The sequence below is a fragment of the Lithobates pipiens genome, unplaced genomic scaffold (assembly GCF_037356315.1).
Source record: "Lithobates pipiens isolate NorthernLeopardFrog02 unplaced genomic scaffold, aLitPip1_a1.2 Scaffold_166, whole genome shotgun sequence".
Taxonomy (NCBI): domain Eukaryota; kingdom Metazoa; phylum Chordata; class Amphibia; order Anura; family Ranidae; genus Lithobates; species Lithobates pipiens.
The window spans coordinates 2,194,726-2,220,167 of NW_027507752.1; the positions used below are offsets into that span (position 1 = coordinate 2,194,726).

At 47.6% G+C, this 25,442-nt stretch overlaps 1 protein-coding gene across 1 annotated transcript in view; it reads right to left on the reverse strand.

The window, feature by feature from the left end:
- Window positions 1–25,442, reverse strand: part of LOC143986493 (uncharacterized) — a 195,210-nt gene that overhangs the window by 144,513 nt on the left and 25,255 nt on the right. Inside the window, exon 6 of the mRNA XM_077484835.1 lies at window positions 21,306–21,377. Within this exon, the coding sequence (XP_077340961.1) occupies window positions 21,306–21,377 (72 nt within the window). The remainder of the gene's footprint in view (window positions 1–21,305; window positions 21,378–25,442) is intronic.

A 25,442-nucleotide genomic window follows, 5' to 3' on the forward strand; every position in this document is an offset into this window, starting at 1 on the left:
ATTTCTTCTCTTTTTTCCTTGTTTGCGTCCTCCATTACACCTTGCATCCACCCTGTGGCAAAGTAGTTTCGCTTTTAGTAAACCTAAACTCAAAGCTGCTTCTTACAAGGTCAGCCCCAAGCCCCTCTAATGTGAAAAACATGTGCGGCAGGGGGCAGATGAGGGGCACAAACATAAGTCGAGATATAAATGAAAGAACTCACTACTAGCACCTAAACATACAACATGAAGGAACCACAAAGAGGTCTAACGCCGCGTACACGCGACCGGACTTTTCGAGGGACTAGGTCAGATGGTCTTTGCGATGGACTTTCCAAATGAACAGAGCTTCTTATCTTACACCCAAATCATAAGCCCGCAACCAAAACCTCCTGGTCTCCACCAACCGTCTTTGGGCAGACTATCTCCCCAAAGACCAAAGCGAAGAGTCTCGGGGTTATTTTAGACGCTCAAATGTCAATGGATGCGCAAATAGGATCTGTAGTCAGTGGATCTCACCATCTGCTGCGCATGCTTCGCAGACTCCTCCCTTTTATCCCAAAGAATGACAAAGCAGTGGTAGTTGGAACAATCATTAATTCACGACTGGACAACGCAAACTCGCTTTACATAGGATTACCTCAATATCAACTTGCGTGATTACAACTGATCCAAAACATGGCGGCAAGGCTGATAACAGGAAAAAAAACCCTGGGAATCCATCTCTCCTTCACTGAGGAGCTTACATTGGCTAACCGTAAAAAATCGGATCACGTTCAAGACCCTCTGCCTCACCCACAAATGCGTGCATAGAGAAGCTCCGCAAAACCTAATGGAGAAAATAAATCATTACACACCAAACCGCAGTCTTCGATCAGCCAACAAAAACCTCCTCCTCGTGCCCAAAGCCCGGTATAAATCCAAGGGTGATCGGAGATTCGCTGTCCAAGGGCCTCGGCTATGGAATGCTCTACCAATCAACATCCGCCTGGAAGAAAATTGGCTTTTAGGAAAAAACTCAAGACCTTCCTCTTCTAGCTGATGATCAAAGCTCGCCACAGCGCCTAGAGGCGATTCAGTTCGCATTGTGCGCTATACAAGTATTTCATTCATTTATTCATTCATGAACGGACTTGGCCGCACACAATCACACAAAAGTCAGACGGATTCGAACGTGATGACGTACGACCGGACTAGAATAAGGAAGTTCATAGCCAGTAGCCAATAGCTGCCCTAGCGTAGTTTTTTGTCCGTCGGACTAGCATACACACAAACGGATTTCTCGGTCCGGCGGAGTTCCGCTGTAAAAATTTAAAACATGTTCTATTTCTAAAGTCCGCCGGATTTTTGGCAAGCAAAGGTCCGATGGAGCCCACACACGATCGAATTGTCCGACGGACTCGTTCCGCCGGACCTTTACTGTCAAAAAGTCCGGTCGTGTGTACGCGGCATAAGGCTCCATGCACACTGAAGCTCAAAAAAGCTTTTTCTGGACACCAGATTGCTGGCAGAAAACGCTGGTTAAAAAACCTGCTTTTAACAGCGTTTTGTACTAGTATTTACTAGCGTTAGCGTTTATGGGCGTTTTCAATAAAAATACACAGAGGACACGCCAAAAATCCCACAGTGCATTCCAAACTCCCACAATGCATTGAAGAAATAGAATGCTGAACACTAATTAACGCATGTTTATGAGCGTTTATTGGCGTTTATCATTTTTTGGCGGTGAAAAACGGCACTTTGAACGCAAATTTCTGGCATTCAGAAAAAAGCCCATAAACTCCACTGCTCATTAAAGCTAAAAAACGTCCATGTGTGCATGGCCACATAGACTAACATAGAGTGGAGTTTATGGGCTTTTAAAAAAAAACGCCCAAACTCCAATAAACTGCAGTTTATGAGCTCCAGTGTGCATGGAGCCTTCTGCTGCGTACATACGATCGGAATTCCGGACCAGAAAAAGACCAATGAGAGCCTTTCATCAGAAAATGCGACCGTGTGTACGCTCCATTGGCATTTAGCTGCCCGAATTCCCGCCAGCAAAAAAACTGATAGCATGTTCTCAATTTTCCCCGAAAGGAAAACATTCTATTGGAGATTCCGATCGTGTGTATGCAATTCCGACACGCCAAGAATCACGCATGTTCAGATTCAATTACCAGACAGAAGCTATTGGCTACTTGCTATTGAACTTCCTTTTTCTAGTCCCGTCATACGTGTCGTCACCGCGTTATAAACGATCGGAATTTGATGTGACCGTGTGTAGGCAAGACAGCTTGAGCGGAGTTCCGTCGGAATTCCGTCGGGAAAACCATCAGAGCTTTTTCCGACGAGAATTCCGATCGTGTGTACACGGCATTAGAAAAGTAACAAGGCTGCAAAGGCAATGGTCATTTATGAGATTCCTGTACCTCCTCTTTTAAAGTCAAAGATATAGGTGCCTCTCAGGTTAAAGGTGCCGTCCAAAACCAGAAATGAAAAATTAAAGGATATGTAAACCCAACATTTCCTATTTCTGATATGTGCTTGCTGTACCATATACTTGTATGAAAATGTCTCCAGTTCTCTTTGTAGTGCTTCCTTTGTGTGAAATCCCTGGTGTTCCTGCCAGTCTCGCCGCTTTTCTATTAAGCTGGCCACACTAAGCATGAGAGAAGAGTGGTCAGTTTTCTAGCTGTGCTGAGAACTCAGCCTGCTCTCCTTCAATGAACAGATTGGTGCTGATGCCCTTCACCTCCTGCACAGCCATTCACTGAGAAGACCAGTGTGTTGCTCTTTCTCCTCCCCTAGGTCTCTGAGCCCCTTATGCAGTTGAGAACAGAGACTGTGTACTCACTTATAAAAAAAAGAGAAAACAGGGAATTTATAATAAAAAAAAAAAAACATTACTGTTGAAGGGTTCACACAGAGTATACTTAAAGGGGTTGTAAACCCTTGTGTTTTTTCAACTTAAAGTGGTGTTGCCACCAAAAAAAAAATAGTTTAAAATTCTTAAAAAAAAAAAATTGAAAAAATAAATAATTTTTACTCACCTCTAAATGCCTGTTGCTAGGGGGTCCCTCGTAGTCTGCCTTCCTTGCCCGGGCTGGTGAGATCACTTCCCCTCCCGCCGCACAGTCATCTGGGACCTGTCACGTGTCCCAGATGACTGTACAGCGTATCACGGCGCCCCGCGCCGCTTGCGCATGCGCAGTGGGTGCCCGGCTGTGAAGCCACAGCCAGGTGCCCACAGTACGCATGACGGCGCCGCGAGCGGAGCGGGGAATGAGGGGGGGGCGCTTCGTTCCCCCGCTTCGCTGGACCCTGGGACAGGTAAGTGTCCGATTATTAAAAGTCAGCAGCTGCAGTATTTGTAGCTGCTGACTTTTAATTATTTTTTTTAGGGGGCACCCCACTTTAAGTACATTAACTGGACATTTAGAGGAGAAAATGACAGTTGCCTGTAACCGTTTAAAAAAAATTCTAGAGTTTAGTGAATTGTCACCATGGTAGTATGACTGACTCACCAATTTTGTTTGTAGAACATTACTGGAAATTCTAACCAACTGAGATGTTTTGTGGGTTAGTCAGTTTAGTACATGCAGTAAATCTGCCGATCGCTTCATTGGAAAAACTGGCGACTTTAAGATCTTTTTCCTTTAAGATGTGAAATCTGAGTGTGACCCGTCCGAGCTGTTATTTCGGTTAGTTTGTATATCCTTCTGGCTTGGCTCTCATTATTGATATTTGGTCCCATCACTGGGAGAACTGTAATCTCCTGTCCATCTATCTCCATCACTGGAGATGGGAGCTGCAGCCTCGCAATCTGTTTTCCATCTGTATCTATTTATCTGCATTGACAATTCTTTGATAGATTGCAGAGTCTTGTCTTCATTTCGTTTTTTTTTGTTTTTTTATCAAAGAGCTTCTGGGATGACATAAGGACTACACAAATCATGATGGTTGATTATATACCACAAATCAGGCTGCTGTTATCAACTCAAAATCAAAGACACCGCTCTAGAATCCCGCTTTGGTCATCAGCCATCTGATGTGTCTTCTGGGGTGCCGGAGATATACAGCACTGAGATGAGAAAGGATTAGGCTTCTGGAAGATGCGTAGCAACCTATGTCATCTATCTATGCCCGCCAGAACTCCACGTTTTTCTCGACTCTGATGGTAAAACAGATACGTGTACAGTGGAAGGTTTGTTCAATTCCTCCATTGAACAGAAATTTTCCAACATGTTGGAAAACTTATATGTGGAAATGTGAGCTCTGCCAATGCACAAAGGTCTGGTTTTTAGGTCTGGTTTACACCTATTGGCATTTTCAGCACTTTTTGCAATTTGCAGACTTGCACTACAGAACGTGTTCCATAGGAAACCATGTTAAATGGACTGTAGTGCAATTCTGCAAAATGCAAAAAGCACAAAAAATGCCATAGGTGTGATTCAGGCCTTAAAGTGGTTGTAAACCCTTACAACCAACTTTGACCTACAGGTAAGCCTAGATTAAGGCTTACCTGTAGGTCCAAGAAATATCTCCTAAACCTATACGGTTTAGGAGATATTTGCCTAAAGACAGGGACCGCTGTCTACGGCACAAGCACCATAGACAGCGGCGCGCAGGTGCACTGAGCGCACCGCTGTCAACGGCGATATGCCGCGAGTGGCGGCTCCCGTGCGCATGCGCGGGAGTGACGTCATCGTGGCTGCCCTGAATGACATCGGCAGAGCAGTGAGACCCACCGAGAAGATGGATTCGCTGGACTACAGGGGAAAAACGGTGACTTTGCTGGCTCCTGTGTCAGGTAAGTGACACATAATGGGCTACTATGTGATGCGATGCGATGCATAGTAGTCCATTATGCTTTCCCTTTGCAGGGAATCAAAGAGGAAGTAACACCCATCAGGGTTTACTTCCTCTTTAAACCACTTGCCGACTGACCCATAGTAAAGACATGTCATAACTTTGACGTTAAATGCCGGTGTGATGGCCATTAAACCCGGTATCGTTTTTTTTACAATGGCCGATTCTGTGCCAGATAAAAGTGGTTCCATGAACGCTTTCGTCACGGGATAAATTTTAGAGGCGGCCGGCGCAATTTTAAAGCATGACATGTTAGGTATCTACTGTATTTACTTGGTGTAACATCATTTGTCATATTATACAAAAAAAATTGGGGTAACTATTGTGTTTTGTATACTTTTTCCCCCAAAAATTGTGTCTGTGTAAGTGTGACATAAAATATTGCAACAATCGCAATTTTATTTTTTATGGTCTCTGCTAAAAAAGTATATATATATATATATATTGTGACAGCAGAGTTCCCTGTCCTAGTAATTTGTGTTCTCAAATAGGCAGGTTGAGGGGCTCCAGGGGTATTTAATGTGGAGGAATCTGTTTTATCAGTTTCCTCCAGTTTGTAAAATCCACTTGGGGACCTGGAGCCCGGAGATTCTGTAGCGTTATGGGGGTGATGGAATCTCCAATCCTGGGACCAGGTTTTTGGAACAGCCAGGAGTCTGGCTGGTTGATTGAGCAGGTGGGTCCTGGGCTTATAGCAGAGTTATACCCCTTTCACACCAGGGCGTTTTGCAGGCGCTATAGCGTTAGAAATAGCGCCTGCAATCTGCCCTAAAACTGCTGCACCATTGTCTGTAGTGTGAAAGCCCCGAGGGCTTTCACACTGCAGTGGTGCACTGGCAGGACGTCAGGAAAAGTCCTGCCATCAGCTTCTTTGGATCGGTGAAGGAGCGGTGTGTTTACCGCTCCTCCACCGTTGCTCCCCATTGAAATCAATGGGGTAGCGCTGTAACACCGCCGGCAAAACGCCGCTATTGCGGTGTATGGCCGGCGGCTTTAACCCTTTCTTGGCCGCTAGCGGGGGGTAAAAGCGGTCGAAATGTGCCGCAAATCCGGTGGTAAAATGCTGCTAAACATAAAGGCGTTTTACCGCCCACACTATGGGCGGTGTAGTGTGAAAGGGGTCTTAGGATTAGGGTTCTGGGCTCCACCCTGAGAGACAGGAGGTCTCCAGGAGTCCAGAGAGTGCAGGTGTGCACTAGAGAAAGCCAGAGACCCAAGTCTGAGGATCAGAGCAGTGAGGGGCTTCTTTCTAGATAGACGCTGTGTGCGTTAAAGCTGTATGCATCTAAGGCAGTGTTTCTCAAATCCAGTCCTCAGGCCCCCCCAACAGGTCATGTTTTCAGGATTTCCCTCAGATGAAACGGCTGTGGTAATTGCTAAGGCAGTGAAACTGATCAAATCACCTGTGAAAAATAATGGAAAACCTGAAAACATGACCTGTTGGGGGGCCCTAAGGACTGGATTTGAGAAACACTGATCTAAGGAGACAGATGAGAGCCTGAAGTGGAAGGCCTGAGCAGCAAGGAAGCTGAAAAGAGGTACAGTAGTTGTGCGGGAACCCTGTTATATGGCCAAGAGGACTGAAGTGTAAAGCCTAAGTGGCAGTACTGATTAATAGAGCCAGGTGGCTTGGCATTATTTATGTATTGTTTTTGGGAGAAGAACCCCCCCTTTATTTTGTCCCCTTTTAATAAAAGTGGGCTACCATGCCCTTAAACTAAAGTTCCTGTTCGCTGTGAACTTACTGAAAAGGCCTCTACCACTGAGTTAAACATTCCCAATGTCACAAGTTTATATATATATAGTGTCTGGGGGTTCTAAGTAATTTTCTAGCAAAAAATACAAATTTTAAACAAAACAAACAAAAACAAAAAGTTCCAGAAAAAGCCTGGTTAGCAAGTGGTTAATAGGAATTATAATATCAATATCTGAAAATATGGCTGCCTCTTTGTACATATATATTTAGAAATGATATTAAAGAAACAAGTTTTCTTTTTACACCATGTGAGAGTATTTACATATATTAACCGGATTATATTCAGAACTAAAAAAACACTTTCATCCAAATATAAATTCCTTCTAGTTTTAAGATCTCTATTAATTGTAAACATAATAAGACTGATGCTCATTTACGGGCTGTGCTCCAGATTGGGGGCCGTGGTCCTTTGACTTTGTGGAATGTAATGGTCTCACAGACGGAGCATTCGCAACACCCCAGGGGCACCCCCTTTAATCTCCTAATACCCAACGCCTGTTTCCCATCAGGCATCTGTCTCTGGGGAAGGTCGCTTACGAATTCCATACAGCATGGCTGTCACTGCAGTTCTCTGGTAGTGTACAGACATGGTCTTATCAGCACGGCTGTCTTATATATTTTCTGTGTCAGCGGTTGGAGATGACGGCTTGACAGTTAGGAGCAGTTTTTGGACATGGCAAGATGGCCAACTGCCTTGGGGCTCCACTATATGAGGGTCTGTGAAACAGAATGGTGTCAGTTCTAATGGGAATATTATGTTGCTACACAGCATCAGTACATTGTATCCAATGAGCGTGGCTTTTTAAATATAACATATATTTATGAAGAGTATTTGCCATCCAATCAGTAGGCTTTCCACTAATGGCAGGATGAAGGGTTTCATTTGCACCCCTAGAAAACCAAATTTTCAGTTTAACTAACTTAACAGCTAATGACCGTGGTAAAAGTGTATTGAAGGCTTTCTATCAAACGTGATAAGATAAACTTTACAAATAATAATCGTTGCTTGTCTTGTTCCATTTTACCTCCATAGACCCATTCGATTTATGTTATCTGTATTTGTTTGCTGCCTTAGGGAAAGTGTAGACATTTGTAATACTATGAAAACATTCCACTGACAAACGTAGACTAATATGGTTCTACACACTACTGGAGATTGAGCAACAGATGTAGTAGAGGGAAGCAATGTCCAATCAGAGCCAATCACATGTAAACGCAGAAGTGCTGTTTTTCAGTGCTCCTCATTTCACACTCTGTCAGTGTAAGGCGAGGAGAACCAATCGGTGGCATCTTCTCCCAGCAGACTGTGTAGAGGTAATCAGTGCCCAGATTATCAGTGTGTGCCCATGAGTGCCACCAATCAGTGCCCATCAGTGTCACCAATCAATGCCCAGCAGTGACACCAATCAATGCCCAGCAGTGACACCAACTAATGTCCATCAGTGATGCCAGTCAGTGCTGCCTATCAGTTCCTGCCAATCAGTGCTTCCTATCAGTTCCTGCCAATCAGTGCTTCCTATCAGTTCCTGCCAATCAGTGCTTCCTATCAGTTCCTGCCCATCAGTGCTACCCCTTAGTGCTGGCCATCCATACTGCTTATCATTGCCCATAAGTGCTGCCTATCAGTGCCGCATATCACTGTCACCTATCAGTGCTCATCAGTGCCGCATATCAGTGTCACCTATCAGTGCCCATCAGTGCGGCACATTAGTGCCTTCTCATCAGTGCCACCTAATCGGTGTCCTTCAGTGCCGCCTCATCAGTGCCCATCAGTGCAGCCTATCAGTCCACATCAGTGAAGGAGAAAAATTACTTTTTACAAAATTTACTGACAGAAACTAAGAAAAAAATTTTTTTTTTCATTCTTTTTTCATTTTTATTTTGCGAAACATAAAAAAGCCAGCTGTGAATAAATACCACCAAAAGAAAGCTCTATTTGTGGGAAGAAAATTATAAAAATTTCTCTTGGGTACAGTGTTGCATGGCCGCGCAATTGTCATTCAAAATGTGACAGCTCTGAAAGCTGAAAATTGCCTGGGTTAGGAAGGGGGTTAAATCGCCCCGGTATTGAAGCAGGTTAACAAAAAAAAATACAGACAATTTTGAAAAAAAAAAATAAAAAAATACGTTTGATGTTCTGCTATAAAACATACCCAATAAAAATTGTAAAAAATTTAATTTCTCAATCAATTTAGGCCAATATGTATTCTGCTACATATTTTTTAGTTAAAAAAACAACAACATATAAGCGTATATTGATTGGCTTGTGCAAAAGTTATAGCATTTACAAACTATGGAATATTTATATATATATTTATTCAATTTTTTTTACTAGTAATGGTGACTTATAGTTGGACTGCGATATTGCAGCGGAAAAATCGGACAGTGCAGTGATACAGTGTTAAAAAATATGCACTGTCACCGTACTGGCTGGGAAGGGGTTAACAGGGGCTAAAGGGTAAAAGGATAAATATGTGCTTACTCACTGTGTGGGAGGTGCTTCGGCTAAGGAAAAGCAAAGATCAATGCGTTACCTACTGACAGAACGACAATCTTCCTTGTTTGCATAGGAATATTGTCATTCTGCCTGTGTCCTGTGTAATCGGCACGTGTCGGTGGATATCGAGTCCGTGGTATCCACAGATCAGCTTCCGCTGTGTATAATCACAGCGGGAGTGTTTCAGGGGCGGCACGTGCAGACCCGGAAGTACTAGGTATGTAATTTAGCACAGAGCAACCGCCCTGCTGCAGTAAATGTATGGTGTGAGGTCCGCAGGTGGTTAAGGAGGGATGGGATCCCTCTTGGCATACCTGCTCTCAATATATCCATAAATATATATATATGCTCTAATTTGGGAGATAATTATAGAGATCGGACTGCAGTACAATGGGGTGCCACTGCAACTTATACATATATTTGAAAACTAAACAGGGGCGGACTGACAACTCATGGGGCCCCCAGGCAATAGGAGATTATGGGGCCGCCGGGCAATAGAAGATTATGGGGCCCCCGGGCAATAGAAGATTATGGGGCCCCCAGGTAAAAGGAGATTATGGGGCCCCCCGGCAATAGAAGATTATGGGGCCCCCGGGTAAAAGGAGATTATGGGGCCCCCCGGCAATAGAAGATTATGGGGCCCCCGGGTAAAAGGAGATTATGGGGCCCCCCGGCAATAGGAGATTATGGGGCCCCCGGGCAATAGGAGATTATGGGGCCCCCGGGCAATAGAAGATTATGGAGCCCCCGGGCAATAGAAGATTATGAGGCCCCCGGGCAATAGGAGATTATGGGGCCACACAGTATATACACACACACACATACAGTATACACAGACACAGTATACACACAGAATACACATCCACACACTGAAAAGGTACTGGAGAGGCGGGGCAGCTATAATCTTGGGATTTTTTTAAAAACACAGATTTTTACATACTGTCCCTGGTTTTATTGAGGCTGGCAACCCTGATGAGGCCCCCTAGTGGCATGAAAAATATTGTAAAAACGACCCTCGTGCTAGGGGCATAATCTCGACCTTATATGTTCAATTGTTAGCTAAACCTGAAACAGTAAAACCAGCTTATGTCCAGAAATGGGAGGTGGACTCAGAACAAACACTGGAAACCACACAATGGAATCAAGTCTGGTTAACGACCAAAACCGCCTCTCCCAATATATTAGCGGTAGAGGCGAATTATAAAGTACTAATAAGATGGTACCTTGTACCGGCTAGAATAGCAAAATATGTGCATAACTACTCATCAGATTGTTACTGTGGATGCGCTGAGTTAGGGTCCGCTCACACGGGGCAGTTCAGTGCTGATCCTCCCCGTGGATATCCGCTTGCTCAGTGGGGATCGCCGGAGCGATCTCCGCTGAGCAGGAAGATGACAGGTCCGTCACTGCACACTGCGCAGGGACGGACCTGTCACAGCGCCGCTCTCCCCTATGGGAGATCGGGTAACGACGGACCGCAGTGTCCCCCCGTCACCCGATCCGATGACGGATGGAAAAATAGCTTTTTCCTCCGTCACACTTTTTCGGATCGGGTCGGATGTCAGCGGACATGTCACCGCCGACATCCGACGCTCCATAGACCTCTATGGAGCATCCGTTCAGGTCCGCCTGAAAAACTGACAGGCGGACCTGAACGGATCGTCCGTGTGAAAGGGGCCTAAGGAACACATTTCAACATTTGGTGGTCATGTCCCAAAGCTCAACATTTATTGGAATGAGATCTTTACTATAGCATCTAATATGTTAGGAATATCCATTACCCCAGATCCATGAATGGCACTCATCAATCGGAAGCCAGACTTTCTAACACACACCCAATTTAAACGAATTGTTCATTTATTCACCGCAGCAAAACAAACACTTGCAAGAGCCTGGAAATCCCCTTCATTGATTGTGGGTGAGGTAGTGAATAGGATGAACAACACTATGACGCAAGCCAAAATGGCAGCTCTTGAAGTTGACGCGCTTATCAAATTTGAAAAAGTATGACATCCGTGGATAAAAAATGATTTACCATCAAATTTTAACAAAGAAGTTCTATTGCCATGGTAGCTGACCCGATGGCTAAGCGATTACAGTATATGGATTCTGAGTGATATGGCGGCCCTCGACTCGGCCCTGCGGACCTCTCTTCTTCCCTTCCTAGTTTCTTCTCTTCCTATCCTTCCTTTCTTCTCTATCTAATCTTATTATGATTTTGAAGCTCTTTCCTACTTAAAGTGGTTGTAAACCCTCCCCCACAACTTTGTCCCATGTAAATCAGCATAAAAAACCCTAATGAACACGGCTTGTAGATATCTCCTTACTTGCTTAGTATTGCTGTAATCCTTGTTGTTCTGTAGAATGACGTCACTGAGCATGCCCAGATCTCCCCTGATTTACGGCACACTCTCTATGTCTTATCTCTCTGTTATCAGGACTTCCTACAGCACAACACTGAACTCTGCTGATCACTCAGAGCTTCCTCCTACACACCATGTGACCTCACATACAGTCTAAACTTGGCCATTACTGCAGTCTTATCAGCTGAAGCTGATAAGTCTGACAAAGGGAAACATTAGACATCGGCACAAGTAAATACTATGAAATAAACAAGTCAGCTATGAACAGGGAAGCAGGGTTGCCATAGAAACGTTGGATTGAGAAGGAGGCTTGGTTAACAGTACAGGAAGTGCTCAATGTAAGGGCGGAAATACACTCCACTGTGGACTCAGAAAACAATACTTAAGATGGCGCTGCCTAACCCCTGGAAACAAGTTTTTAAAAAAAAAATTAAACAGTAAGTAATATGAGATTTGGGCTGAATTACAGTGGCTATAGTCTGATAATGACTTATTATAATGGACTAAATGAAAAGAAGCATCAGAGTGGGAGAGTTTACTTCCTCTTTTCCTATATAACTCTGAGCTTCATTACTTCTGTTGTATATTATGTACTTAAAATGGTTGTATACTCAAATTTTTAACTTTTATCTACAGGAAAGCCTATAATAAGGCTTACCTGTAGGTAAAAAAAATATCTCCTAAACCTGTACGGTTTAGGAGATATTCCCCTCGGTATGCGCCGCTGACTGCAGCGGCGCATGCGCACAAGGGGATTCTCGGCCTGAAAATCCGGCAGTGGCCGGCTGGCCGGAATGAAATCTCCCGCGCGCATGCGCGGGAGTGACGATATCGCGGCTCCGGCCACTCACAGCGCCGGAGCCGCGATACCCGGATCGGGCCAGATGTCGGGGCCTCGTTCTAAGGTAAGTATTTCATAATGAGCTAGTATGCGGTGCATACTAGCTCATTATGCCTTTTGCTTTGCAGGTTTAAAAAAAAAAATAAATAAATTGCGGGTTTACTACCGCTTTAACCTATTGTCAAATACTCTATTGTATGTTCAATAAAATCTTTTTGACAAGGAATAAACCTCCAGCAGAGGTAGTAAGTCAGTCAACAGAAAATGGCTTCAAACATGCTTGGGACAAACATAGATCTATACTCAAACCAAAAAAAGTTATTAAAAAAAAAAATACAAAGTATGTATTAAAAAAAAAACAAAAAAACAAAAACAAAAATGGGCAGACTCAATGGACTTCTTTGTCTTTTTTTTTTCTGCCGTCACTTTTCTATGTTTAACACGTCTTTCTATATTAGCCTGTATGTTGTTCTCCAAAGAGGATTGTGACCGATATCAGCGTTGTTTCGTTTATGAGACTGCGGAGAACAAGTGGTGATGACATTAGCGCTATAGACAGATATATTACAGGAGCGGTCCTTGCCTGTGGCTCTGGTCCCAGACGGAGACGGCGAGCTTTACTGGGCCCAGCTGGGGAGCCCATTAACAAGGTCTCACGCTGAAATGACAGCACGAAACGCCAATTTACAAACGCTTTGTTTTCCGAGTTCCAAGTTTACTGACTGAAGGCGTTCCGTCATTGAAGAGGAGCTGCTCCATGTTAACTGTCTGTGTACTGCCCACCGTCCATGTACAGCAACATGGAATGTTCCACAGAACCATTACGTATGTGTGTGTGTATATACCCTATATTACCAAAAGTATTGGGACACCTGCCTTTACACGCACATGAACTTCAATGGCATCCCAGTCTTAGTTGGGGTTCAGTATTGAGTTGTCTCGCCCTTTGTAGCTATAACAACTTCAACTCTTCTGCGAAGTCCATCCACAAGGTTTAGGAGGGTGTCTATGGGAAAGTTTGCCCGTTCTTCCAGAAGTGCATTTGTGAGGTCAGGCACTGATGTTGGACGAGAAGGCCTGGCTTGCAGTCTCCACTCTAATTCATCCCAAAGGTGTTCTATCGGGTTGAGGTCAGGACCAGTCAAGTTCCTCCACCCCAAACTTGCTCATCCATGTCTTTATGGACCTTGCTTTGTACACTGGTGGGCAGTCATATTGGAATAGGAATGGGACCATCCCCAAACTGTTCCCACAAAGTTGGAATCATGAAATTGTCAAAAATGTCTTGGTATGCTGATGCCTTAATGCCACGTACACACGATCGGAATTCCGGACAGAAAAAGACCGATGAGAGCTTTTCACCGGAAAATGCGACCATATGTACGCTCCATCGGAATTTAGCTGTCCGAATTTCCGACAGCCAAAAATTTATAGCATGATTTCAGTAGACTCCCCGCCCACTTCTACACTCCCCTTGTCAACATGCATTTTCTCCTGTGTATTTCTTACACTGAACTTCTGCTATGATCACTAACATCCAGTCAAAACCCAGAAAAGTCCCCACATGACTTCAGCATGCCCAATCATGCTGAGGTGTGGAACAGCCAATCCTGGGAGAGCTGGAGAAGAAAGGAGTACACAGAATGTCTCTCAGGCTCTGTATGAGATATGTAAATCACCCGTCACTTACAGCAAGGGGGGAAAACTGACTCCTATTTCTCTGTGTGTCATTTTTTATCTTACTGAAAAAAGATAAGAGGACTGCTCAGAGCTGGATTAACTCTTTGTTGCAAGACGGGGCACAGATAGGGTTGCCACCTGTTCGGGATTCATCCGGACAGTTCGGGTTTGGAATCATGCGTCCAGGTTTCAGTCTGTCTGAGACCCGGACACATTATTCAGGCTGGACTAAGTCTCTCCCCCTTTCTCTCCTGCCTCTAAGTGAGTACGCTAAGTTAAATCAGGGTTCTCAGAGCACTCATTACATTAGAGCTCCTCCTTACATCAGAGTCCTCTTTGTATACCAGAGCATCCCTTATGTTAGTCTGAAGAGTCCCCCTTACAGTGAAAGGGAACTCTGCGAGTTCAGATGTAAAAGGGGGAACTCTGTGGACTCTGATGTAAAGGAGAAACTCTGTGGACTCTGATGTAAAGGAGGAACTCTGTGGACTCTGATGTAAAGGAGGAACTCTGTGGACTCTGATGTAAAGGAGGAACTCTGTGGACTCTGATGTAAAGGAGGAACTCTGTGGACTCTGATGTAAAGGAGGAACTCTGTGGACTCTGATGTAAAGGAGGAACTCTGTGGACTCTGATGTAAAGGAGGAACTCTGTGGACTCTGATGTAAAGGAGGAACTCTGTGGACTCTGATGTAAAGGAGGAACTCTGTGGACTCTGATGTAAAGGAGGAACTCTGTGGACTCTGATGTAAAGGAGGAACTCTGTGGACTCTGATGTAAAGGAGGAACTCTGTGGACTCTGATGTAAAGGAGGAACTCTGTGGACTCTGATGTAAAGGAGGAACTCTGTGGACTCTGATGTAAAGGAGGAACTCTGTGGACTCTGATGTAAAGGAGGAACTCTGTGGACTCTGATGTAAAGGAGGAACTCTGTGGAGTCTGATGTAAAGGAGGAACTCTGTGGACTCTGATGTAAAGGAGGAACTCTGTGGACTCTGATGTAAAGGAGGAACTCTGTGGACTCTGATGTAAAGGAGGAACTCTGTGGACTCTGATGTAAAGGAGGAACTCTGTGGACTCTGATGTAAAGGAGGAACTCTGTGGACTCTGATGTAAAGGAGGAACTCTGTGGACTCTGATGTAAAGGGGGAACTCTGTGGACTCTGATGTAAAGGGGGACTCTTGTGATTAACTTCATATGATTAGAAATGTTATTTAATAGCAACATCTATGCATAGTTTATCTCTGCATACAATGAAAAAAAATTGTTGTGCGACGCTGAAGTGTTCGGGTTTGACTTGAAGAAAAGGTGGCCACCCTAGGCACAGATGACCTGAAATCCTATTCTGTAAAAGGTGCAAGCCTTAATTAAATTAATTTTTTTTTCGGGTTTACATCCACTTTAAGCCTAAGGCCGCGTACACACGGGCGGACTGTTCGCCCAACCTTGTCCGCTGAACAGTGTTTGGGCGGACAGTCCGCTCGTGTGTGGGCTTTCAGCGGACAGTTTCAGCGGACAGTTGGACGGACAAGGTCTTTCGGAAATTCCGAAAAACTGTCCGCTGAAACTGTGTTTGAGCGAACAGTCCGCCCGTGTGTGGGCCTGTCCGCTGTACTTTCGAAATGAGCGGACTGTTCCCGCTCGGAAAGTTCGCCCATTTCGAGCGCGTGTACAGGTAGGCGGGGCCCGCGAAGGAGACGTCGCGGACTCCGCCGCCTGGAATGGGCTTAAAGGGGAACCCCAACGCCGAAAAAAATCGGCGTGGGGGTTCCCCACAAGTCCACACCAGACCCTTGTCCGAGCACGCTACCCGGCCGGCCAGGAAAGGGGGGCGAGCGAGCGCGCCCCCCCTCCTGAGCCGTACCAGGCCGCGTGCCCTCAACATGGGGGGGTGCCTTGGGGAAGGGGGGGCCGCGCGGCCCCCCCACCCCAAAGCACCTTGTCCCCATGTTGATGAGGACAAGGGCCTCTTCCCGACAACCCTGGCCGTTGGTTGTCGGGGTCTGCGGGCGGGGGGCTTATCGGAATCCGGGAGCCCCCTTTAAGAAGGGGGACCCCGGATACCGGCCCCCCACCCTATGTGAATGAGTATGGGGTACAATGTACCCCTACCCATTCACCTGTGAAATAAAGTACAAATAAAAACACAACACAGGGGGAAAAAATATTTTATTGCACAGCCGGGGGTCTTCCGTCTTCGGGGGTCTTCTCGCCGGACTCCTCCGCTATGTGTGTGTAGCTCTTTTGCCAGCGGAGGAGTCCGGCTTTCTTCCTCCCCGCCGCCGGCCTCTTCTCCCGACTTCGGGGGTCTTGTCCCCCTCTTCGGTTCTTCTGCCGGGCCACCGCGCCTTCTTGTAGCTCTTTTACAGGCGGTGGCCCGGTCTTCTGTCGCCGTCGCCGCCTTCCGTTCTTCTTCTTGTTCTTCTTCTTGTTCTTCTCCAGGAGATGTTGACACGTCGCTCCCTCCGGCCGGAATGCCAGAGCCGCCCTGCGTTGCCACTTATATAGTGACAATGGGGCGGGGTCACATGGTATATGTCACATGGGTTGGTCACATGGGTTGATGTCACATGGGGACTATGACATCGTAAGGGGGCGGGGTCACCATGTGACCAACCCATGTGACATATACCATGTGACCCCGCCCCATTGTCACTATATAAGTGGCAACGCAGGGCGGCTCTGGCATTCCGGCCGGAGGGAGCGACGTGTCAACATCGCCTGGAGAAGAACAAGAAGAACAAGAAGAAGAACACGAACGGAAGGCGGCGACGGCGACAGAAGACCGGGCCACCGCCTGTAAAAGAGCTACAAGAAGGCGCGGTGGCCCGGCAGAAGAACCGAAGGCGGCGACAGAAGAACGGAAGACGGCGACAGAAGACCGGGCCACCGGACCAGGCGCGGTGGCCCGGCAGAAGAACCGAAGAGGGGGACAAGACCCCCGAAGTCGGGAGAAGAGGCCGGCGGCGGGGAGGAAGAAAGCCGGACTCCTCCGCTGGCAAAAGAGCTACACACACATAGCGGAGGAGTCCGGCGAGAAGACCCCCGAAGACGGAAGACCCCCGGCTGTGCAATAAAATATTTTTTCCCCCTGTGTTGTGTTTTTATTTGTACTTTATTTCACAGGTGAATGGGTAGGGGTACATTGTACCCCATACTCATTCACATAGGGTGGGGGGCCGGTATCCGGGGTCCCCCTTCTTAAAGGGGGCTCCCGGATTCCGATAAGCCCCCGCCCGCAGACCCCGACAACCAACGGCCAGGGTTGTCGGGAAGAGGCCCTTGTCCTCATCAACATGGGGACAAGGTGCTTTGGGGTGGGGGGGCCGCGCGGCCCCCCCTTCCCCAAGGCACCCCCCCATGTTGAGGGCACGCGGCCTGGTACGGCTCAGGAGGGGGGGCGCGCTCGCTCGCCCCCCTTTCCTGGCCGGCCGGGTAGCGTGCTCGGACAAGGGTCTGGTGTGGACTTGGGGGGAACCCCCACGCCGATTTTTTTCGGCGTTGGGGTTCCCCTTTAAGCCCATTCCAGGCGGCGGAGTCCGCGACGTCTCCTTCGCGGGCCCCGCCTACCTGTACACGCGCTCGAAATGGGCGGACTTGCCTCCGCCTTACGTGGGCGAGTCCGTTCATTTCAAAAGTTGAGCGAACTGTTTGCCCAACCTTGTTCGTCAAACAGTCCGCTCGTGTGTGGGCAAGTCCGCTCATGCAAATTTTGAGCGGACTGTTTGCCCAAACTGTTTGACGAACAAGGTTGGGCGAACAGTCCGCGCGTGTGTACGCGGCCTAATAAAGTCCTTAAGTGTAATATTTACCTTATTCCATCAGGCTTACTCCATCTGTGCAACAGATCCCTTGTCCAGTGGTCACACGCTGACATCATCAGCTACAATGCAGTGCCCATAGCCCTACAATGTATGTGAGGACGGTGAGAGCCGGAAAGATGAGTGATGGAGAGAGGAATAAGGTACGTTTTACATTGGCCATACACTGATCGAAAATCAACTGGTTCAGCAGGCACCAGCCAAATATTAACCAATGTGTGGTCATCCCTGCTCAACAGAAGTCGATCAGTCGATCAGTGGCTTCAGCCAATCCGCAACAGCTGAAGTAGTGCAGCCGAGGGTCCCACTGTCAGAATAAAGAAGGGGTCCCACTGTCAGAATAAAGAAGGGGTCCCCCTGTTTCTAAATCCAAAAATGTGGAGGGAGGAATCGTTTACTGTGTGGCCAGCTTTGTCAGGATTATTCCTGGAGTTCATCTTTAAGGTATCTGTAGACATAGGAGAAAGATCAACATAACCTCCTACTCTGCTTAAAGTGGAGCTCCACTCAAAAATGGAAGGTCCGCTTGTCTGCACCCTCCCCCCTCTACTGCCACATGTGGCACTTTTTGGGGGGGTAGTGGATACCTGTCAAAACCAGGTACCTGCCCCCACTTCTGGGGTAAGATAGCCGCACAATAAGGATCTATTCCAGCCCCTCATCCTTCCCCCGCCCACTGCCTTCTGGGAGACACATAGAGGTCCCAAAAGACAGCAGGACCATTCAGAAAGCGCAACGTGACTCACACAAGTGCAGTAGGAAACGGGCTGCGATGCCGCATGGCTTCACTTCCTGTTTCCCTTAGTAAGGATGCTGACGCTTAGGCTGCTTTCACACTGGGGCGGTGCGGGCGTCTGCAGTAAAGCGCCGCTATTTTTAGCGGTGCTTTACCGTCGTTTTAGCGGCGGTCTGCGGGCGCTAGCGGGGTGGTTTTAACCCCCGCTAGCGGCCGAAAAAGGGTTAAACCCGCCCGCAAAGCGCCGCTGCAGCGGCGCTTTGCCGGCGGTATTGCCGCGCTGTCCCATTGATTTCAATGCAGCTAGCAGGACTTTTTTCACTGTCCTGCCAGCGCACCGCTCCAGTGTGAAAGCCCTCCGGCTTTCACACTGGAGTGAAAGGGACCGTTTTTTTTCAGGCGCTACACAGGCGCTATTTTTAGCGCTGTAACGCCTGAATACCGCCCCAGTGTGAAAGCAGCCTTACACCCCGAAGCCAATGGACAGATTGGCTAGGGGTGCCAACATTGAGGGATACCTGGACAGGTAAGTGTCCTTTTATTAAAAGTCAGCAGCTACAGAAATTGTAGCTGCTGACTTTTATTTTTTTATTAATACATTGTGGAACTCCGCTTTAGCGGAGGCTCACGCTGACTGCGGGTTAGAAATCATGCGAGTTCAGCTGAACGCACGCGATTTCATACCCGCATGTCATTCCGACTCCGGGAGCAATTTCCAGAGACATCTCTGTGTGTGGGTTGCTGCACAGATGTCTATACAAATTGTCCCCCGAAGTCGCCAAAAGTAGTACAGGGACTACTTCCTTCAGAATTCGGACGGTGCCATTGCTGGCAATAGTGCCCGATTGGCATGCGACTGAACATGTCAAATCGCATGCCAAATCGGGCAATGGGAACCTAGGCTATAAGTGGTTGTAAACCCATGGGGGGGAAAAAAAAATAAAAAATGCAACCTGCAAGGCAAAGGCATAATGAGCTAGTATGCATAGCATACTAGCTCATTATGAATAACTTACCTGAGAACGAAGCCCCCGAATCGGTCCTCCATCTTCATGTCTGCCACTGCCATGGATCCCGGAGTGACTTCCGGGTCTCGCTGCTCTGGTGCTGTGATTCGCCGGAGCAGCGATGACGTCACTCCCGCGCATGCGCACGGGATCGCTGGTATCTGTGGCCTGCCCGGTGCGCCTGTGCGCCACTGTCTTTTTGGAAATATCTCCTAAACCGTATAGGTTTAGGAGATATTTCTTGGACCTACAGGTAAGTCTTAATCTAGGCTTACCTGTAGGTCAAAGTGCTTTGTAAGGGTTTACAACCACTTTAAACACATTTCTCCCCAGCCCCAAGTGCTAAAACCTGTTATGCCTTGTACACTCGGGTCGGACATTCTGACAACAAAATCCGTCGGATCTTGTCCAACAGATTTTGTCCGAAACTTGTGTTGCATACACACGGTCGGACAAAGTTGTCGGAAAATCCGATCGTACGTAACGTGATGACGTTATTTCGTTACGACGGGGCTATGTTCAGGCTAGTAGCCAATAGCTTTGGTCTAGGAATTTGATCTGAGCATGCGTGGCACTTTGTCCAATCGGAATTCTCTACACACAATGGAACAAAGTCCCATCGGATCATGTTGTCGGAAAGTTTTATAGTCCAGCTCTAAAACTTTGTCGGATATTCAGACGGAAACAGTCCGATGGAGCCCACACACGGTCGGATTATCCGACAACGCGGTCCGATCGGACATTTTCCTTCGGAATGTCCGACCGCGTGTACAAGGGGCTTAGGGTTAGGCCGCGTACACACGGGCGTACTGTTCGCCCAACTTTGTCCGCTGAACAGTGTTTCAGCGGACAGTCCGCTCGTGTGTGGGCTTCAGCGGACAGTTTCAGCTGAGAGTCTGACGAACAAAGTTTTTCGGAATTCCCGTAAGACGGTCCGCTGAAACTTGGTTTGAGCGGACAGTCCGCTCATGTGTAAGCTTGTTCGACAAACTAAGTCTCGCGCATGCTCAGAAAGAATTTACACGGCGAAGGTTGCATTGCAGTGTATAGGCCGTCGTTTTTCGAGTCCCGTCGTATGTGCTGTACACGTCATCGCGCAAGTTTTCAGCGGACTGTTCGTTCATCGTGTGTGGTCAAGTCCGTTCATGCAAATTTTGAGCGGACTGTTTGTCGTACTGTTTGACGAACAAAGTTGGGCGAACAGTCCGCCCGTGTGTACGCGGCCTCAGGGTCAGGGTGCCCCCTACCCCTGCAATAAACCAGGGGCAGCCTCCCCTCCTGCCCACCCCTTGTCCCGGCCTGTCCCACAGTACACAGAACATAGAAATGCAATTATTTTTAGTAAATAAACTGCTAAATCTCATCAGCAGCATATACTGTAGCAGTCTTGTGACTTCTATCAGTGTCCAGCTGAGCACTGGTTACAGCTTATAGGAAGAGTTTTCATTCTCCTCTAACTGTCCTATGAGGCTGCACGACCCCTGACCTTCTGTCTGGACAGTGCTGAATGGCCCTTTGCCGATCACATGCACCCTCCCAAAAAAAAATAAAAAATAAGACTCCCTAGCATTACACACCAAACTGAGCATGTGCAGAGTGCCCCAAAGGCTCTGTACTATTAGGAGATGGATTGGGGACAGATAGCACCGTGTAGTACAAGTAACTGGACTAAATATTTTGTTCTGCACTGAAAAGTAAAATGTCTGGAATCCAAGGTTATTCTAGGTCCCTTGTAAAGTAGTTGTCCCCCCCCCAGTCTCTTTCGGTACATACCTCTCGCACAGATGACTGGGCGCTCTCGTTTCTCTGTCTCTCTCCCATGGTCTCGGTCTCTCCAGCTGCAAACTGCACAAGAAAAAAAACAAAACGAGTTGGAAGCTTGAATAAGCCGCAGACAAGCAGAGACCCCCAAAAGGCCCCCCCCCCCCCCCCTGTGAAATAACAGAAACCCTTTTAGAAGCGTCTGAGGAGGACATGATGTTAACAGGTGTCGCAGGTGTGCGCTGGAATCCGAGAGGCGAGGAATGATGATTGAAATTTTCGGGGTCATCGAGACGCAGTTATTTTCAGAAAAAATAGACCTCTGACACGGGACAGTAAGGAGCAGCAGAGAGGAATTCTGGGAGGGAAGTTCTTTTTTGTGCGTTGGACATTTTTACCCAAAGGAACTTTATGGGAATTCTAAATAAAAAACCTTTCTGAGTATAACACACACAGCATCTTATCTCAGTTACTTATATAGCGCCATCAACTTGCGCAGCACTTAACATATACATTGTACATTCTCATCAGTCCCTACCCTCAAGGAGCTTACAATCTAAGGTCCCCTAACTCACATTTATACATACTAGGGACAATTTAGACAGGATCCAATTAACCTACCTGCATGTCTATGGAGTGTAGGAGGAAACCGGAGTACCCGGAGGAAACCCACGCAGGCACAGGGAGAACATGCAAACTCCAGGCAGGTAGTGTCGTGGTTGGGATTCGAACCAGCGACCCTTCTTACTGCTAGGTGAGAGTGCTAACCACTACACCACTGTGCCGCCCAGCATCATATCAGTCTCTGATCTAAGGTTCCTATTCCACATGCATACACAAACTAGGGCCAATTTACATAGAAGCCAATTAAGCTGTTAAACCCACAACAGTAAAATAAGTCTGTATATGCAGTAAAGCATGCTTGTTATACGCAACGTGGAACCTAAGGGGTTTATCCTGGGCACTGTGTAAAAACGGCTGTTTGATCCTGTCTTCTCTGATCCTCTCCTTCTTCCACAGTCCCCAATACAGCTCCTGGTAGTACAGAGCCTTGAGGGCACTTTACACATGTTCAGTTTGGTGTGTATTGTCAAAGAGTTTTTTTTTTTTTTTTTTCTTGGGAGGGTGCATGTGATTGGCACAGGGCCAATCAGCACTGTCCAGGCAGAGGGTCAAGGGTTCTGCAGCCTCATAGGACGATTAGAGGTGAATGAAAACTCCTACAAGCTTTAATCAGTGCTTGGCCGGTCACTGATAGAAGTCACAAGACTGCTATATACTGCTGATGAGAAAAGGTATTTAGCAAGTTATATTTACTAAAATAACTGCATTTCCATGTTCTGTGTACTGTGGGAGACCATATATAGTGAATACAGGCTCCTGGGGAGACCAGATATAGTGAATGCAGGCTCCTGGGTTTAGAACACTTTAATCTACCAGCACGTCTTTGGAGTGTGGGAGAAAACTGGAGTACCTAGGGCAGTGATGGCGAACCTTGGCACTTCAGATGTTTTGGAACTACATTTCCCATGATGCTCAACTACACTGCAGAGTGCATGAGCATCATGGGAAATGTAGTTCCAAAACATCTGGGGTGCCAAGGTTCGCCACCACTGACCTAGAGGAAACCCCCATGCAAGCACAGGGAGAACATACAGACTCCATGCAGGAAATGTCCTATTGGGATTTGGACTGATGACCCCAGTGTTGCAAGGCTGACCACCAAGCCTCTGTGCCGCAGGATTATTATAGCTCTCTCAGCAAAAATAAACTGACCTTCTACATTGCATCTAATGCCGCGTACACACGATCGAATTGTCCGGCGTACTTAGTCCGGCAAACAATCCGGCGGACTTTCTACCGAACGGACTTGGCCACACACGGACACACAGAAAGTCCAGCGTTTGCTAGCACGATGACGTACAGCACGCACGACGGGACTAGAAAAGGGAAGTTCAATAGCCAGTAGCCAATAGCTTCCTTCTCGTACTCGCTTCTGAGCATGCGTCATTCTTAGTCCGCCGGACTAGCATACTGATGAACGTATTGTCCGCTGAAACCCAAGTCCGGCTGAAAGATTGGAGTGCAAAAATACTTTCTTATTCCACCAGATTTCACGCTGGAAAAGTCCGCTGAAGCCCACACACAATCGAATTGTCCGGTGAAATGGGTTTCATCGGACTAAGTACGCCGGACAATTCAATCGTGTGTACGCGGCATTAGGTTTCATGTACACGGGACATTGTTCGACCTCTCTGGAACGATTTAACTTGACAGCTAGAAACCGGCGTCTAAAAACAACATCTGTTTAGCCGCGTTTACATGCCACGTTTAGTCGCGTTGAGCCGCGTTTGCGTCTAGAAGCGTTTAAAATATATATATATATATCCAGTTGCCGACCGCCGCACGCCGATGTACGTCGGTAGAATGGCACGGGCAGGCATAAGGACATACATGTACGTCCCTTGCCTCCCGCGGGTCGGGGGCCCGATCGGGCCCCCGCCCGGTGCCTGCGGCGGTCGGTTTTCGTCCGGGAGCGATCCGGGACGAGGGGGCGGCCATTCATTCATGGCCACCCCCTCGCGATCGCTCCCGACGAATAGAAATCCCCGGTGACATCACTTCCTCTCCTGTAATGTAAACACAGGAGAGGAAGTGATGTATTCTCTCCTCCGTGTCGGTATTTTTCGTTCCGACACCGAGGAGAGCGGATCGGTGAGTTGCACCAACACTCTACACACACAGTAGAACATGCCAGGCACACTCACACCCCCCCTTTACCCCCCGATCACCCCCCCAATTACCCCTGCCCCCCAGTCACAGTGACACCAATGTCATTTTTTTTTTTTTTTTTTGCATTGGTGTCATTTGTGACTGTAATAACTGTTAGGGCAGTTAGGGTTAGCCCCCTTTAGTTCTAATGTACCCCCCTAACCCCCCCAATAAAGGTTTAACCCCGTGATCACCCCCCGTCGCCAGTGTCACTAAGGCTGGGTTCACATTGCAGCGGTTTATGAGAACGAATGTGATTCGCACCGCACTGCAGTGCAAATCACATCCGATCTCTGTGCGATTCGAGTTCAGCCATTCGCCGCACCCGCCACACCCGCCGCAAATTCGCACGGGACCCTTTTTTTGGCCCGCAGCAGAATCGGATCGCATGGGTGTTCACACCATGCGATCCGAGTTTGCAGATCGCACTGCGATATGCGAACTGATCTGGGGGTGTCAGTAACATTTCACTGACACTCCCAGCAGTTCGCATAGGGCAGTGTGAACTGCCGCCGGGAGGCATGCGATGCGGGAACCCGCCGCGGATTCGCGGCGTTTCCGCATCGCTCCAGTGTGAACCCAGCCTAATAAGCGATCATTTTTCTGATCGCCGTATTAGTGTCACAGGTGACGCTAGTTAGGCAGGTAGGTATTTAGGTTCGCCGCAGCTTTTTATAGCGCCAGGGACCCCCATATACTACCGCATAAAGCCCCCTGATTGCCCCCTAGTTAACCCTTTCACCAGTGATCACCATATAACTGTTACAGGTGACGCTGGTTGGTTAGTTATTTTTTTATAGTTTCAGGGCACCCGCCATTTATTACCTAATAAAGGTTTAACCCCCTGATCACCCGGCGGGTGTCATTTGTGACTAATAACTGTTAGGGCAGTTAGGGTTAGCCCCCTTTAGTTCTAAGGTACCCCCCTAACCCCCCCAATAAAGGTTTAACCCCGTGATCACCCCCCGTCGCCAGTGTCACTAAGGCTGGGTTCACATTGCAGCGGTTTATGAGAACGGATGTGATTCGCACCGCACTGCAGTGCAAATCACATCCGATCTCTGTGCGATTCGAGTTCAGCCATTCGCCGCACCCGCCGCAAATTCGCACGGGACCCTTTTTTTGGCCCGCAGCAGAATCGGATCGCATGGGTGTTCACACCATGCGATCCGAGTTTGCAGATCGCACTGCGATATGCGAACTGATCTGGGGGTGTCAGTAACATTTCACTGACACTCCCAGCAGTTCGCATAGGGCAGTGTGAACTGCCGCCGGGAGGCATGCGATGCGGGAACCCGCCGCGCATTCGTGGCGTTCCCGCATCGCTCCAGTGTGAACCCAGCCTAATAAGCGATCGTTTTTCTGATCGCTGTATTA